General features: G+C 35.0%; 1 protein-coding gene across 4 annotated transcripts in view; it reads right to left on the bottom strand.

Annotated features, from left to right (window-relative positions):
* The window catches only part of LOC125238454 (mushroom body large-type Kenyon cell-specific protein 1), a 327,977-nt gene that overhangs the window by 204,927 nt on the left and 103,983 nt on the right, over positions 1-19,067 (bottom strand). For 3 of the 4 annotated variants that reach the window (XM_048145807.1, XM_048145808.1, XM_048145811.1), the window contains exon 2: positions 10,272-10,383. The exons of the other annotated variant lie outside the window; for it this stretch is intronic. In XM_048145807.1, coding sequence (XP_048001764.1) covers positions 10,272-10,365 — 94 coding nt within the window. In that variant the 5' untranslated portion in view covers positions 10,366-10,383. The remainder of the gene's footprint in view (positions 1-10,271; positions 10,384-19,067) is intronic. 4 annotated transcript variants of the gene reach the window in all.

Genomic DNA, 19,067 nt, shown 5'->3' with positions numbered 1-19,067 from the left:
ATAACGTAGTAGATATTCAAAACGTTCCATCTGAAGCCCGTTGGGAGAAAGCGCTGGTTAATTTTAAATATCGTGTGGATTCCGTTTCGGATATAGTAGATGGAATAAATAAGATTCTAAAGCGTTGTAAGGACGACTTTACAGATGAAGGAACCTTTTTCCCAGATAAAAAAAGCCAATAATCTTTAATCTTTTTTACGTCTAATTTAGTCTATTCCTATGTCAATAGGCAAAATGCCTCATAATAGCTCCATATTTTGTTCAGTGTGTGACATAAGTATTCCAAGTAAAGCCTTTTCTGCTCACTTGCGCACTAACTTGCATAAAAATAATAACTCTGTTCAATTAACTCCTGATATTGAAAAAATAAGCAGCGCTTTCCGTAGTAGAATAGCATCATACAGAGTGCGTGGACGAGAGAGTAGCCTCCATGACTCACCGGTAAAGTTTCTGTGCGCTCTTCGTAGACATATTAAACATATTCTCGAAGCGAGAAGGCTTGCTTTTGGATCTATAAAGGTTAACTTTGAACTGTTTGCTGAATTTGGTTTGCCGAAAAATGAAGCATGTGAAATTAAATCATTCGCTACGCAAAATATCATTTTACATCAGAGTTACGAATTTAAAGAAATATTTTCAACCATTTTGAACACATTGAGCACGAAAATTGATGAATTTCAAGAACGGGACAGTGGCTGGAGCTTTCTACGAAACTTATATCTCGAGATAAACATAAACAAATATAATCCTCTTAGAGCGTCTAGATTTATAGAATTACCAAAGTTAATAAAACATCGAAGAGCTTGTGTAAATATTAAAAACAATGAAAGTAGCACTATCTTCGAATGATGATAAACGAGTAATATTAAAAGACAATATTCACACACTTGCGTGGGGACATGCTTCATTTTTCTAAATATAGTTATATAGTGATATTTTAAAGGAAACTTTGAACTAATTTGTAAACACCTACTTTACTTTTTAAGTTAGCTATGCCAGTATGTATATTATTATTAAATAAACTTAAAAAAAAAAAATAGTTTTCTTTTTTAAACCCACCATATTTATGTACAATGTTTAAATCAACTCAGGATACTTATGTTATGATCGTATACCTGTATCACGAGTACAATATCGTATCATGAGTTGATTTAAACATTGTTTTCAGGAGTATAATTTACAGGTTAATAAAATGCGTTTTATTTAGCACATTCATTTATTCAAAGAGGAACGTGATTTTCTAAATACCATTTTTTCATACATATTACATTTTTTAATGCACAAGTTTTTTTATGGTACACACAATTAAAAATACAATCATTAATACAATATTTTTTATACAGTTCTTGTAAATTCGGTGCACCCTTTTCACTTAAATCTATAACAGTACAGTTTGAATATAATTCTTTAATCCATTTAATTTTTTCCATACCTTTAACGAATATTATCTTATCTTTAATATGATTATAAATAAGTCTTCTAAATTCTCTATAATCAACATAACCTTCGTGCCACAAAATACCTAAATGTTTTTCAATCCATTTTGTCTGCCTCTCTTCACTTTCCGTCAATTTAGAAAATCGAAAAGGGGTTTTATTAAGAAAACTTGAGTGTATTCTAGCGTGCTGTATGCAAATTCTTTGATAATAAATTCGTTTTCTTTTGTTTTAAACCCTTGAAGGTCTACAAATATATGCTGCATTACGATACTTTTTTCGTAATATTACTTAAAGGCTTATATTCAAATACACTATCATTTAAAATCAGACAGTAAGCTGCAGTGTTCTTTGGTATATCAGATTCACAATCCAATTCAACTCTCACATCTACTGAACCGGTTTTTAAGGTTTCGTTTTGACGAGAACAGTTGATAACAAATAAAGGAGCTTTATCTTTAAAATCTTTAGGGCTAAGCAACGGCGCTTGTAGACGATTATAATAAGACTGTTGAAATTTCGCATACTGTTCGTATATTATAGCAAACTTTTCACCCGAAAAACTAACATCAAAACTTTCGTACGGAAAGTAAACTGAATTCAAGAAAACTTTAACATCTCTCAAATTACAGTGATCAAAGTGTGATATGTCTTTATTAGCTTCATTTTTTCGTCCCGTTTTCAATCCAATTATAATATAACGCGGCTTTTCAATTTGCGATGAAGTTTTGATAGACCAAGAATGTTTTGACGTCTCAGGCAAGAGCGGATATTCATACAAATCCCAAGTCCTAAATGCTATCTGAACGGCACGATCTCTTTCTAAACATTTGAGTAAATTTAATCTTTCACGATCAGACACTTTAACATGAGGCATGCGCCATACTATTTTAGATATAGTAATATTGTCTATATATTCATTCGCATTTAATTTAACACTATTCAAATTAGTATTGGATCTTAAAAGAATAAGTTCATGCTTGCAATTAATTATGATTTTGCTGTAATCCTCAGCAAACCCGAGAATCTTGTTTAAAGGTACAGACACAGAAAATGTACCTTCCGTGTTTTATACCATTGACATCAAATCCCCATAACTTAGACATGGATGCTTCCAGTCCATTCATAGATACAAGAGATTTCATAGTTGTTGTAACTCCTGCGTTTTTAATTTTGTCAATTTCGATTCCATTTAATTCATATCGAATATCTTGAAATAGATGAAGTATGGGGTTGTTTGTAAGAAGAACACTTTTTACCTCGGCTTTTGTTTCTCTATTGAATGCGGTTATAGTACCTTCTATGTATAAAGAACTTGCTGATGGTAGTACGTAAAGATCTTGTTGGTTTATAGGTATACGTATTTCATCGTTGAAATTGAAACTTGTGACGTACGGTTTATATGAATGATATTCAAAGCTCTCGATAGAATTATCAAAGACAAAAGGTTCTGTTAAGTTTAATATACTCATTTTAATAGGCGTAAGCTTTGGAGGAATTGCTTATTTTGTTTTGTGAGTTTTACTTTAGGTCTTCTTTTCGTGATTGCAGGATGAGTACTGGTAATGTTTTTAAGAGAGACTGAAGTTTTATTGAAGTCTATCATTTTTTCTTAAATGTAAATATAACTGAATTTCTTCACCCCGTAAATTAACTAGATTATTGTTAACGTCTAAAATTCTTATCGTTATTGTGTTTAAGCTATTTTGGGTTACAGGGAAATAAATAACGTTTTTTGGTGTTTCTATAATCCGATAACCAGGTGGCACGTTTGGTACAAACTCGTGAATTATATGACTAGGTTTTCCGTTAACGAATGAACCGCTCACTATGTCACATTCGATGCGGACTATGGTTGTTGAGAGAATGGAGACAGGATAAGGGGATTCAGTTAATATATTAGCTTGAATAGATTCTGAACCGAAGCCAAGTATATTACCGATGGAGCCTTCTTTGTCGAAATGAATATTTTCAGAGCATAAAATAGATGTTTTTAAGGTATTATTATTGCATGTTAGTGCAAAAGAGCATCCTTCAATATGTTCTTTAAGGTAATCGTCAATATCTTGAAGTTCATATGATCCTTCAGGAATTTTAATTACTTTGTTTTTACCATAATAGAACTTATTATTTCTGTCGTCTATGTTGGGTATAGAATTAAAAGTTGACATATACAATAGCCCACACTCATATTCACCATCCAGGTGAAAAGCTGGTGAATAGTTTGTTAACAGAGTGGAAGATGTTCCAGTTATAGACAAAGTGAAAGACATTGTGAGAATGATAAACTGATTATTGTGCGATGATATTTAAACGGTTATACCAATATTGTTTTAAATACTTTAGGCATAAGTGTCCACAATTGACAGTGTTAAACTTTTGATATGTGTCATAATTATAGTAAATATCATATTTTTTTAAATACCTCTTTAATTCTAGCGGAGGTGAAAGGTCACCATAACTATTAAAATATTCACAATAATTGTTATCTTTTACGTAGGCTACCCAGTGTGTACCATTGTTTTTAAAACTGTCTAAATTAACAATTCCACATTCTACTTTTTAGGAGTCTTTGGTAAACTGTCTCTCATATAAACTCCTCGAAAATATGGAATATCAGATGAGTGTTTTAAAATGTCAATATTTGAAAGAGCGCGCCTGGGTAACCTCTCAGTTAGTTTTTGAAAGTTTCAAACATAATCCTTTGCCATTTTTATATGGTTTAATGTGTAAGCCTTTTCCTAATGCAATAGATTCCATCATCTTGTTATGTCGCTCCGATTCCGCTAAATTTTTCTGGCGGCTTTGTAATCACCTACAGCTTTAGCAATTCCGGCAGCTCCTCCTGCTAATGACCCTAGCGCAGACAGACCAGCAAAAATAGGTATCAGCGGTAAGAAGCCTCCAGTTTTTGGAATTGGTATAAGACGAGGTACCCGTACCTTGGAATTGGTTTTAAAAATTTTCGTCGCAGCAATAAGTGCCCGCTCAATTATATTACTACCTTTTGTTTTTGGTTTCTTTTTTAATTCACTGCGTATCTTGGTCACAAAACGTTTAAATGGTTTTATACCCGCACCTGCCTTTATTTTAGATTTCATCACTTTGCTAACTAACCACGAAGCAATTTTTTCTCCTCTCCCTGCATCTTTCGATTTTCTTCTTTGTTTCGCCATTTCGTATAGTTCTAAATCAGCACGATGTCTATCAGCTAAATCCGAATAACTATCATATGCTATGTCGTGTTTCATACACGCATTATCTAGCGCATTAATTCCTTTATCGCCTCTCTGCAACCTTTTGCGCAATTTTGTTCCCGGACCACAATAGTTATAACCAGGTAAGTGTAATTCAAAGGGTAAATTATTAATAGCGCTGTTTAACAGTCCTTTCCCTTTCATATCTCGTGAGATAATAACACTATCATTAAAAGGAAATTATATAAATATCTTTAAACAACCGCACTTTTATCAATCCAACTGTTTTCGCTATTATTAAGGCCCAACCATTTAACATACAACTTTCTACCCTTTCTTTTAATAACCTTTTCTACAAGGTAAACGTTTGGATGGTTGGTTTTCAGAAGTTCTTCCTCGTAAAATGTACCGAGTATAGTGTTTTTATGCTGGTCTTGAATGTGATACGTAACAGGTTGAGTGCGATTCACGTGAGTAATAGTGAAAAGTTCTGTTGACCAATTAGGTGTGTAACCTTTGTGAAAGGCATTTTTATACTTGCTAATGCGTACACAATCTCCTATATTGAATTTGTTCGATTTATAAGACAAATTGGATAGTGATTTTTTAATATTTTTTAATACTTGCATTTCATTATCAAAATTTACATCAATAGGTTTTATTTTTGTTGTGCGATGCACAGTCTGATTATATGATTTTACTACATCGTCTAATGGCTTACCAACCCATTTATAGTTACCAACTAATGCAAAATGTTTGTAGAGCTTAGACTTAAGTGTCTTTATCAGCCTTTCAACAATAGATGCCTTCTTAATTGAATAAGTTGAGTAATGATTAACTTTTAATAATTTTAAGTAGAAATCGAATTCTTGATTGTAGAATTCTTTTCCTAGGTCAGTTTGTAAGTTTTTAGGTCTTCGTTTAGATGTTTTTATTATTAGTTCAAATGCATCTTTGACTTCTGTTTTAGTTTTAGACTTAATAGGTGTACACCATGCATACTTTGAAAATGTGTCAATAACGGTTAAAATATATTTATATCCTCTGTTAACAGTATGAAGCTTTTGTAAATCTATCAAATCGGCTTGCCATAAATCATCAATTCCTTGTAGTACAACCGATCGTCGCTTAAAATTTCTTCGCGCTGACCTGTGGATCTCGTTCACTATTTGTTGTTTTATCATAATTATATTTTTTTAAAATATCGTCTATCTCCTTCTTCGTATAAAAGTTCAGTTTTAACTGAGTTACGAGTTGGTGAATTTGATTATTTATTGTGTTAAACAAAGAGTCTATATACTTCTTTTCGTACATGTTTTGAATGTGTTCATCAACGTACTGCTTGTTAACTGCATCATCGGAAGATAATGGTTTAACAACCCCTTTTAATCTTATAGTTTTTAGATCAAAATTTCCTGCTTCTGTTCGAAGCAAAGCCTTGTACTTGAGCTCAGAGATTTCATCAGTACGCAAACGTTTATGAACATGGTGACCGAATTTGTCTATATTCATTTTTTACTTGAAAGTCAAACTTCAACTGATGGGAAAGGTAAGAGTATATACATTTATATATTATTTATTAAGCCTGCTTCACGTAATTCTTCAATTATGGATATTATCTCGTTATCTAACCCTGTATTTCCAGCGTCACGCGATGCTATAAGCAGTTTTAATCTGTCAACTAATTCGTTTGGATCATCCCAATATACATATGAAATATCTCTTTTTACTTTTTTCATTGATGGTAAACCTTTACCGGATATATATTCTTCACTTACTGTGCGCTGTTTGGATAATTTGAAAAGAGGTTTTATAAGGTTTAAATATTTCATACCCTTGTTGCTTTTTATGGGTTTCTTTGGATCAAAGTCGCGTCTATGTGCATTCGTTTTCATTAACAATGTTTTATATAATCGTTTATCATCTTCAGTTACTAGTTTTAAGTCAGGTACTTTCTTAAACAACAAATCATGTAAGCCTTGTGTTAAAAAATAACTTTCTCCACCTATCACGAGTTTATCATCATTAACAGAAATTGGGTAAGATCCAAGCATTAGCTTTCCACGCTCATTTCGTACACCAAATGGAATGTTCATGATAAAATATTGTTTCTGCCAAGCGGGATCATCGCGAGGAGAAGGAAACGAGTCTGACGTTCTAAATGAAATATTATTTGTTGTATCAGAATCACTTTGGTTCACACTTTCTTGAGATGAAGAATCACTATCATTTAATTCATTTTCACTATAATTTGGTTCAGATTCAAATGACTTTCTCAACAAAGTTTTATTATCCAAACTTTCTTTCATCCCATCTTCTGAAGGACTATATTTCAATGTTTTTACTGGCTTGTTCCATTTAAACCTATCGTTATCAAAATCTGAGTCACTAATGATTAGATTGTTATCATTACTACTATGTTTTTTTACCATTTCACCAAGTGGGTCTGTGATTGGTTTTAACATTGCTTCCAACATCATATTATCGTTTGATTTAACATCACGAATGCGTTTAACTTTTTTCTTACTGCTTCAGCAGATTTGAGTACTTTTTGTTTAAACAATTTTTCTTCATTAATTTTATGTTCCATGTCTGAACTAGATGGTTTCATTTTAAGCAATAAGTGTTTAATGTAATACTATGCGTTATATATCAAGTCAATCTAGAATTATAAATGTATCAAATCCTTTTCTATAACAGCCTGAATTTCTATTACAATCTTTATTTATGACTAAGTAATCAAACGGGATCTTCCATACTTGTGCACACATTTCACGAAATTGAGACCATGACATATCACTTCCTACATGTTCATCATAAACATGCTTTAAATTAATATCATCCTGTTTAAAAAGAATAATTAAGTTAGCATTATCTCTTATTAATTGTTTAGGTATTTTACTATACGTCTGATTTAGATAAAAGCTATCTATATTTTTATGCCTTCCCATTGCAAAGTAATCTCGTATATTATTTTGATTTTCACACGCAACATCATCAAATATTATAATGGAATTCATGTTTGCTGTATGAGGACTTAAGATTTCATCATTTGCGTTATATTTTTGAAATGATACTGAAGGAACTAGCTTTAAAACTTGCTCTAGAAATTGATACATTGGTTGAAATAAGGTTTTAGAATATACATAAACATTTTGAAAGCGTAGACCATGTTCATGTAGCAGCAAACCGACAATTAAATTTGTTTTTCCACAGTTCGATGGGCCACATATTATACAGCGAATGGTGTCGGGTAAAAGCGAGCCATGTCGAAAATAACGTTTATTGGACAAAGAACAAACAGCATCCAACTGCAATTTCTGAGACTGTTTTACGAACTTCATTTTGTCAATAGGCACGTGCAACTAACTTGAAAGGTGTTTTATCATTAACGGAGTTTTATAAACTTTTGTCTATATATTCGTCATGAGCGTTTTAAATCATCAGAAAACCTATTGAGAGTTTCAAATCATGAGAAAGCCGATTAGGAGTTTTAAATCATCTGAAAACCTATTGAGAGTTTTAAATCACCAATAAACCTGAGTACGAGTCCTAAATATGAAGTGATATTGGGAGTTTTCAAATCTTTGATTTGAAACTCCCAATAATCACCTACTGCCCCTCAGTCGAGATTTGCCCCGCTGTACCTTACAGTAAAGCAATGTATAAAATTACAAACACCGCATACTTACGAACTTATTAAAACCAGACTTCAAAATTAGAAGCCTCAAGCATACGTTTGTTCCGTTTGAGTTTTAGGTCCGCTCCGTTTATTACATAAGTTACCCTTTTTGGAGTCCGCACTTTGGTTCATTTTGAAGTTTTTAGGATAAGTTGAAGAGGTCAGGAGTTGGTCTGGCTTTTACGTAAAAAGATATATGACCTAGCGGTAAAAGTTTTGAATGACGACGAATGTGCAGTAAAACCTGGGTGCGTAGCCGAATGGCACAAACGCTCACGAAAGCTTTAGCGTGAGCTAGTTCATACCTGAACTGAGCCCCATTTACTTTACATTAGATCTTTTAGACACCTAAGACATATACAGAGTGTAACAAAAATGGTAGTGATCCGTTTAAGGGCGTACTCAGTATCGTATTCTTATCAGGAAAAAGTAGAAGAAAATTTTTTTTTCGCTAAAAAATTTTCACTTTTGTATGAGCCGGGCCGCGCGAATCGGTCGAATCTCCATACAAAGATAAAAAAATTTTTTGCGAAAAAAAATTTTTATCCTACTTTTTCCTGATGAGAATACGATACTGAATACGCCCTTAAACGGATCACCACCATTTTTGTTACACCCTGTATGTAAAATAATTAATGCCTGTGCTTGGTAGGCCATAATTCTGTAACATAAATTATACAAAATAAAGTCTTATTCTATTCTATTCTACGCTCATGAAACGAAACGCTAGTAGATATCTATCTCTATCGCTCGTGCGTATTGGCGGGACAAAGCCAGACTACCTTTCGCGGCGTTTCGTTTTCGTTTCGCGTCGGAGAAATGGCATTCGGCTACGGGGCCTGACCAGAAATGACTACTAGCCTTTTCCCGCGGCTTAGTCGGCGTAATAATATTTTTTTCCCATACATTGGACCCCTATTACATCCCCTTAGTAGGTGAATTTTAAATAGTTATTTGTTATACAAGGGGGCAAAGTTGTATTTTAACGCCGAGTGTGGAATTGAAAAACGAGCAAGTGAAAGGATTCTATAGTTGAACCACGAGCGAAGCGAGTGGTTCGAGAATAGAATCCTGAACTTGCGAGTTTTTTAACACATGAGAAGTAAAATACATTTGCACCCGAGAGTAACACAAAACTTTTCCCCTCACTATAGCGAGGAAACTACAACGCAAAAAATGCGTTTATCGCTGCTTCCAGTAGTTCTACAGGTGGTAAATCATCTTTACTACTAGATTCACCTACTTTTATCAATTTTAAAGCAGTTAATTTGACTTTATTCAAGGTCAAATTACTTTACCCACTAGTGGATAAAATGCGTTTTTACCCGCTGGTATTAAAGGACAAAACACGTGTTTCCGAGCTAGTGAGGGGAAAAAATCATTTCTTATTGCTCCTCTACACCTTATAAAGAACCTATACGTGCTAAATTTGAAATCTCGCAGGCCAGCGGTTTCGGCTGTGCGTTAATATGACAGTCAGTCAGTTTCTTATTTTATGTATTTAGATTGTCAGGAGGGCGCTGTTATTCTGATGTATGGGATGACAGTTCAGTATAGTATGAAGAAAATAGTTCTTATGAAATTCCGCAAGATGGCGCGTAGTCATATATTTCTGATCAAGCTTTAAGTAGATATCTTCTAAATAATTATGGTAAAAATATTTTCTGCTGACTCGCCATATTAGACATACGACATACTGCCTGACTACGGCTGTCTCTGACCGAAAAGTACACCATGTTCTTAATCCACAGCTCCAGTTCCTCGCTATGGCTATCACCTACACGGTAGCTAGCTAGGGTTGTCAGTCACTGAGGTATACAATACACTATACTTTTGTCCACCGTTGCAGATATTTGCGGATTGCGCGAGGTTTCTTGCCTCGCTAGGATTGCCATTACTCGCTAGGGTTATCACTGCTCGCTAGGGTTGTCACTACTCGCTAGGGTTGTCACTCACCGAGTATATACACCATGTTCTTGGTCCACCGCTGCAGTTCCTTGCGGATCGCGCGTCGTTCCTGCTGGCAGCGCGCGAATGAGCACTCCGCCATGGCACACGAGCGGCAACCCTGGAAATAAAAAAAAAGATAAGAAACTGCAGGATTCTCATCAGACTATAGTTGTTGAGGTAAAAAGGGTCGAATATTTTTTAAACACCAGACTTTAATAGGGATTTATAGTCTGTTATGTGTCTGTGAACCTTCTTTTTTAGGGTTCCGTAGTCAACTAGGAACCCTTATAGTTTCGCCATGTCTGTCTGTCCGTCCGTCCGTCCGTCCGTCCGTCCGTCCGCGGATAATCTCAGTAACCGTAAGCACTAGAAAGCTGAAATTTGGTACCAATATGTATAACAATCACGCCAACAAAGTGCAAAAATAAAAAATGGAAAAAAATGTTTTTTTAGGGTACCCCCCCTACATGTAAAGTGGGGGCTGATATTTTTTTTCATTCCAACCCCAACGTGTGATATATTGTTGGATAGGTATTTAAAAATCAAAAAAGGTTTACTAAGATTGTTTTTTTGATAATATTAATAGTTTCGGAAATAATCGCTTCTAAAGGAAAAAAAAGTGCGCCCCCCCACTCTAACTTTTGAACCCTATGTTCAAAAAATATGAAAAAAATCACAATAGTAGAACTTTATAAAAACTTTCTAGGAAAATTGTTTTGAACTTGATAGGTTCAGTAGTTTTTGAGAAAAATACGGAAAACTACGGAACCCTACACTGAGCGTGGCCCGACACGCTCTTGGCCGGTTTTTTTAATTGAAACCAATCGAAGCTACCTAATTTATTGTAGCTTTTTGTTGAATTCGTAAAAAATATTAGTTTCATATCTCATACCATACATAATAAATGATCTGTTTTTGTACAGTGGAACTCTCCGTGGGCGATTCCGACTTGCACTTGGCCGTTTTTTTTACAAAGTAAATAAATATTATTATTAAATGTGAGAGATTATTAATAATAACTGTCAAGTATCTGACAGTATATGTAAAAATAAACAATATTAGGAATACAATATATGACGTCAATATGACACTAGTTTCTTAGAGAAATAGTTGCAGAAGCTTGCCTTAAAAAGAACGAAAATCAATAAAAACCAGGTGTATATTTGAAATGAACCTCTTTAAATCCTTTTTGGCCATGGAATCGGACAAACCATATACAAATACAAATTATAATTATTAATAAGTAACCCAGTATGAAAACTACTTACAGTACCTACAGAGGAACGGAATCGCCTAATAATATATGACGTAATATTAACTCCCTCGTTATGTAATACGTTAACAAGTTAAGCCATTCAAATAGTTAGAACACATTCGTAACCATAATAAGCTCAACTGAAACTCCGAAACTGGCAACGATCAACAAAAACAAAGCCTAGCAACAGGTAGCAACGATAAATACCCAAAAACCACAGACTGACTAAATCCTTACACAAACCAACCGAAAACACCAGATTGCAAAAGACTAAAACAGAACTTTTCCCATCTGTGTCTGGGATAACATACCCAAAGTGCCACAGACTATCGCAACTGGTACAAAGAATAGCGCTGAAATTACAGATTATAAAAATGAATACGTAGTTTTTATACGCTGTGGTCAGGATAAATAAAACATTCGGTGAAACTTGGAATTCCAAATTTGAAAACATGTGAGTGTAGATTCTAAATTCGAATTCGGTTTGTTCTCTTAATTTTCTTTTCTTTCCTGCCAGTTTTGTAACGAAAATAGGAAGATTTTATAAAGGAGAACACTTTTATAATATTAAATAATGTTCCTTTAATTAATTCTAAAATAATGTATGTTATATTTTTTTTAATTTTGTGACTATAATACAATACAGATAGGTATTGATAAACACAGATGTTATATATGGCATGAAGGCACAGTGCCATAAAATGACCTAAATAAGACGGAACCATTTTCTTACCAAATTGTTTACCATGTCAGAACGATTAGGTATCTTGATCATAAGAATTGTTAAATTCAAAATGTTTAACAAATTGTCTCAGGAATTTTAACACTAAGTACAAGGAAATACAAATGTATTCAAATCGTTCCTATCGTTTGAGTAAAAGGTTTTACCAGCTTGATTATTTTTCACAGAAGCCCTTAAATACTTGAGCTAATTTAAAATGGATTGTGTTCAATGCTTTTTCGAGGCATGAATGTCCGTTAACCCGACAAATCGACGGTGAACTTCCCGCCTATTCAATTTTCCGACAAAGGAAACTTTTCATGAAACCTCATCTCGTTTACATTTAAGTGTAACTCGAAACTGTTCCACGTGAACTACTATTCAATTTAAAGTTCGCAAGATCTGTGGTAATTGACGAATTTTTCAAATATAGAACAGGTACTGGCCACGAAAACCGTTGGAAACTAATTAAAAACATCAATTCGTGGCGCTACGGGGGAATATTTCAAATGCGCGCACACGAGCGCAGCGCCACCCTTGCACGCACACACACATGGGTAAAGACGCACACAACAGTTAAAAATAAGTCCGGGCATATCCGCGTGAGAGAATGGCCGAGGCAGGCTTTTGGGATAGAACTGGGTATCTGGCTGGAGGCATTTAGATGGAAAATTCCTTTGGATTCAAAGATCTTTAATGTTATTTCACGTAGTTTTTAAAACAGTTGATTTTAGTATGTAGGATTTCAGTTCTTTGCGAGTTTAAATTCTTAGTAGGAGTTGTTTTTATTGGCTTGTGCATAAATTCAAAGAGTTAATTAGACGAAAAAGTATCTACAATTTGTTTGTAAACAAGTCGGTAAAGTATTATTGTTTTTAACTCTTTGACACTGTCATATCTGATTCATCTTGTCCTGTATATTGTATAAATAGCGCTTTTGAAAAGAATTACCAATTTAATAAAAAAAAAAAATACCATTTAATTATTCTCGAATGTATTTGTATCATTTTCTTTATTATTAAACTTTAAACCGACCATTTAGTAATCTTCCGACAACCGAACGAAAATTGAAAATTCTCGTGCCGGATATTCGGTTCTGATAACAAGCAGCACCGATTCTAGAAGTTATCCGGGGGGAGACGGGGATAGCCGGGTGTCTTAAGGCGAAGCGGGACGGCGCTAAAACCGAGTTATCGTAAATTGATCTGGGAGGGGAGGCTGGGGTGGCACGGCGCGGTCCCAAATTTGACAGCGATGGAAATTGGCGGGAAAGATTGCTTGCACCGTTCGATTTTTCGTCATTCCAATTTCGAATTAACGTTCGATTGATTCGTCTCTAAATATGGCTCAAATTGTGTCGAACACAGTTCTAAACGAAATAGTGTTCGGTTGTGGAAATTTTAAATTTCGAACATCGATGGAACACTAAATTCTATATTCAAACACATTTGCTCAAATTGGATCATAAATCTGCATGCATGTTTTTGTTTTTTTTTTATAACTCTTGTGTTCTAAATTAGAACGCTCTGAAACATTAAATTAGGTATCCTCAAGGATGTGAACGTATCTAGGTCGCCGTTCAGGGCCGTACAAAACGAAATTAGAATCTTAAGTCCAAGCAGAATATAAAGGGTCTCCATATCCCTTTGTGTCTTAAAGCGCACGTTCTAAAAGAGCACACCAACATCTTAATAACGGAATCCGAACGCTCCAAGCGATTTTAAAATAAGAATATCAAAACTGGCCACCGGGTGGGGATTTCGGAGTAAGAACGTTCGCACCCCCCTCAAGTTTTTAAAATAAGAAAATTTCGGTGGAGCGTGATATTTTTAAAATAAGAACCTCTTTCGGGCCATATTCCGTTGAGAGAGATTTTAAAATAAGAATAGTTTCGCTATACCCCCCTGTCTGGAGTTTGAAATAAGAATTTGGGTGTTCGGGTGGGGTGGTTCCTTGATGAGGGTTTTTCGTGAAATTTCGTTAGGGGGCATTGCCCGGCGGAGTCAATATTCGATGAATGTTATAGTCATTGGACGGTGGTTTTATTTTGCAGTAGAATCCGTTTCGATGTCGTTGTGTAACTGTGCCCGGTGGATTCGTTTTGTCTTTCTGTTTGTGTGAGTTTTCTTTTGCAATGGCGTTTTACTTATCATATTTGATAATTGAACGAGGTGTTCCAATGCAGATGGATAATGTCTGATACAGCATATGGGGATGTGACTTTAACATCGGTCCGTAGTGTAAGATTTTGGGACGTATAAGTACTAAATCGTATCTTTTGAAGAAAACTACGAATCTTTATTTACATTATCGTTTGTATTGAAAACATTTCAAGTATATTCTCGAGTCGGCTACTTTTATTTTAACTGCACGTTCAGCTGAAAAATTAACTTGTGAAACATAATGTGTACTGTACAGTCAACAACATAGCTATGAAGATAATATGATCCGTGTAAGGTATATTAGAAGGAAATAATGACATACTTTTTTTTAGTTGGCGCGGTCGGTAGGATGGGTTGGATTGGTTATAATTAGCCACAAAAAAGTAGAAAGAAAAGAGAGGGTAGTGAAATGTAGTAGTGGATAGTGATTTGAATGATTCACGGTTATTTTCATTAGACTTATATTGACGGATATCGGACGAATATCGGGAGCTCGACAAAAATCAAAAAGGTAATCACGGTCTATATCCCGGTCAATATAAGTCTAATGGATAGTGATTGTCTTTAGGTATTTTTTCAGCTCGCTATTCACATCTAAAGACAATCACTATCCACTACTACATGTGACTACCCTCCATTTTCTGTCTACTTTTTTGTGGCTAATTATAACCAGTCCAACCCATCCTACCGACCGCGCCAACTAGAAATAAGTATGTAATTATTTCCTTCTTACACGGATTATATTATCTTCTTTTCTTATGCGCACTGCCAAGAAGTGGAATTCCTTGCCGGCGGCTACATTTCCGAGCTCATATAACCCGGCAACCTTCAAATCAAGAGTGAACAGGCATCGTCTGGGCGAGCTCACTCCATCGTAGGCCACGTCTTTGCCTTTGGTTGGTCTGTGGTCAAGAGTAAGCCCATTCATAATAAAAAGAAATGGAATAACATATTTTCATAGCTTAACACTTAACACACCGAATCCGCAAGAGGAATATGGATCAAAATAAAAAAAAAACATAGAAAATGTATCAGGCTCTTTTCGACTACGTGTTTTAAGGTGCTCCCATTTTCTACCCACTGACTAAATTTAGTACTATTATTGTAAAATTGTGATCTTATCTTATATTGTGAAACCTATAAAACTTGTTGTCATCCTGTACCATACGTATTCTGGCAAATAAAGAAATTTTATTCTATTCTATTCTATTCTACTGACAATGTGACTGCGTCTGAGTATAGTTTTGCACATATCTAATAATAGTGCTACAGATTGCTTAATTCGGTATTAGTACACCAACCCACCTACCGACTGCGCCAACTAGGCACCAACTATTTCATTTCAAACATGTGAGTGTGCACGGGAAAACGTACCACTGTCGATTGCTATAAAGCCGCTTTTGTCAGTTTATTCATATAAAGATACAAGTAAATTTCGCCATAATGATAACCGACAAAGTGGGATGTTTTACTAAACATACTCACATATAGTCTTACTAATACTGTTTTTGTCTTCTAAAGTAAGACATTATTATCCTAGTTCCCACTGACGAGTAGTGTTTGACAGACTATAACAATAGTGCACGTGGCTACCTGTTGCTCTGTTGGTAATGGCGGACCGACGGCGCCAAGTCAACAAACTTGTACATTTAATAACTTATACCAAGTTATAATGAAGATATGAGAAATTAATTTTGGTGCGCTGTTTATAAGTTTTTATGATTACAGTTTCGTGCAAGTGTGTTAATAACATGTCATCATCAACATATCATCATATCAGCCCTTTATCGGCCACTGTAGGCCTAGCACATGATTGCTGCGAGAGTATGTCGCCGCGAGATAGATGACACGTCTTTGTCTAATTGTATTAATGACATAAGGACGGGTAGTCTATCTCGCGGCGACATACTCTCGCGGCAATCATGTACTAACCCTACTGCTGAACATAGGCCTCTCCTCTAGTACGCCACTTCTCCCGGTCCTGGGCTAGTCTCATCCAGTTGTGACCCGCAATTTTTCGGATGTCGTCGACCCAACGAGCCAACGGATACCAGGCACTTCTTACATAACATGTAAGAGCGTGTATCTATATGAAAATTAAATTTTTCACTTGTTTCAAATGAAATCTAAGACTTTATTTATAAGAAACAGGTAAATAATTTGACCACAATGTCATCTGCTGGAAAGTGACGATGTAGTCTAGAATGAAGCATGTGCATTTATGTCTTTAAATCTCAAATTATAAATGAATAATGCTACATGATTTCGTAAAATTGGCTTTTTTCTGTATTTATAATTAAATATGTTAAGATGAAACTGAAGTTCTTAAAAGTTTCTTGATCATGGTTCTTTACACAAAATACAATTACATACGCACAACAATAGTCTATTTACTTAACTATATTAGCACTAGACAAAAAGTAGCCTATGTCACTCTCCATCCCTTCAACTATCTCCACTTCAGAAATCAATGCAAGGAGAAGGAAAAATGACAATCGAATGGTAGAATAATCGAAAACAACTGATTAACTTCATAAAATACTTATATAATACATAAATATAAATAAATGCAAATATAAATAAATAATCTTACTATATAACTGATATATATTCGCAAATATAAGCATATAATTATATATATTGATGGATGCTACTCGAACTCTTGTTTCAGCAGATACTGATGTAGTACCCGCTTGAAAACTAACTTGCTTGGGGCTTGTCTAATACTGAGAGGGAGCGAATTCCAGAGACGGCTCGCCTGGACAGCAAAAGAGTTAGTCATAAACCCAGTGCGGTGAGCAGGGGTAGAGAGCTTAAGAATGCGAGATGTACGCAGCTCACCGCCTGGCCGAGGGGTGTCAAAAAGAAATTTATATATATTTAATAAAAAAAAATATTTAAATATTTTTACATTCTTAAAGGAACTAGGGATTGGATCATTTCTTCTTCAACAAGCACTAGACGAAACTAGTTCATCTGTTTGTATGACGGCCGAGCGTGTCAGATTTTGTACTGAAGTTGTTACATGCCTGTGATTTTAAATATGTCTCAGGCCCTTAAGTGTTCATAATTTTTATGTCGTTGCAATTTAATATCACGTAACGAAGCATTTTTTATGTTTTTGTTGACTTCAACTTACAAAAATTGACGCCCGAAAGCTGCAAGCTGTGAATAAAGACGGAGTGGATTTTACCGAGTTCATTTGACACGCTTAACCTTTGCTTGATCTATGGTATATATGACATCTGTGTCAACAATTTTTTTTATTGTTTTTGTATTAAGACCCTTTTATATACATGTATAATATATACATAATAACAGTAGCTCAGACATTCGGAATAGGTACATATTGTCCTTACACACCCGAGATAAGACCCCGTCCCGAATTGTGCTGACCTAATTAGATTCCCCGTACGTTTCAAACTTAGATGCACAACGTCTGAAGATGTTCAGCTGTGTACAGTCAACCATTTGGAACCCTAAACCACTCTACAACCATGTCAAAATGACAAGCAGTAAGAGGTTTCTTACAATCTGATTTATAACGTCACTATGACATAGTTCTACAGTAGCCTAGGGTAAAGAGAATGAATGCACTACCTACACAATGGTTAGTATTATTGTATGACTTTGGTAACACTGAAAAACATTGGCATCTAAAAATAATTTTAAGCGGGTTACTCACGTGTTAAGTCGATATAACGTTCGACATTTTTCGATCCATTTGTAGGCGGGGTCGCTATTCTTGAAAAAGATCCTCGAAAATGGATCGATACATGACATACATGTCGAGCGTTACATCGACTTAACACGTGAGTAAAATAATGTTTGTGTCTCACAGGAGTTTTATAGTTAAAACATTGGCATCTTTAAACAAGAGTATGTAGTCAACATACACTATATCTGGTAAACTTTATCTTAGGCAATGTCTTTGCTTTCAATCAGGTGTTATTCCTTTTCAATTATTTTTTTGCTATTCTCTCCAAAACACGAAATGTATCAGTAGTATCAGTACAGTATATTAAGTTTCTATAATACACAACCATTCTCCGCGCAGTCGGGTGAATGCCAGACGAGCAACAGGTTTCTACGTTTCTATTCCGACAGTATTGGGACAGCTATTGTCCACTAAACTGAATGTAGATTGTAAGTATCGAAGAATACCTTTAAATTTTGAACACTGAACATTTATAATGGCATAGAGTAAGCTAGGAGGTTGTTCCAGATAAAAACTGTAACAGACTGGCGTACCGGATCACTAAATTGGTCCGATTACAATATCTCTTTCTATGTTACATATTTAACCGACATACCGCGCACCAACTTTCATGCACTCGAATAAAACGCCGATCAGATCCATGTCAGGGTTTGGTACGTTTGTCTATAACAGCCTTAATAAGCAAGACGTACTCGTATAATACACAACCGTTTTCAGCGCAGTCGGGTGTATCCCAGACAAGCAACAGGTCTCCACGTTTCTATTCCGACAGTATTGGGACAGCTATTGTCCACTGAATTGAATGCTTTAGGAATTGTTCTGAAGGTAGCTGTAAGTATCAAATAATACTTTCAAATTCGGGATAGCATAGAGTAAGCTAGGAGATCGAACCGGTTAAAACTTTAACAGACTGGCGTATCGAACCGCGAGCTACGTCCTGCTACTA

Source organism: Leguminivora glycinivorella, chromosome 23 (genome assembly GCF_023078275.1).
Source record: "Leguminivora glycinivorella isolate SPB_JAAS2020 chromosome 23, LegGlyc_1.1, whole genome shotgun sequence".
Classification (NCBI taxonomy): domain Eukaryota; kingdom Metazoa; phylum Arthropoda; class Insecta; order Lepidoptera; family Tortricidae; genus Leguminivora; species Leguminivora glycinivorella.
This window is presented reverse-complemented; position numbering and strand designations above follow the sequence as displayed.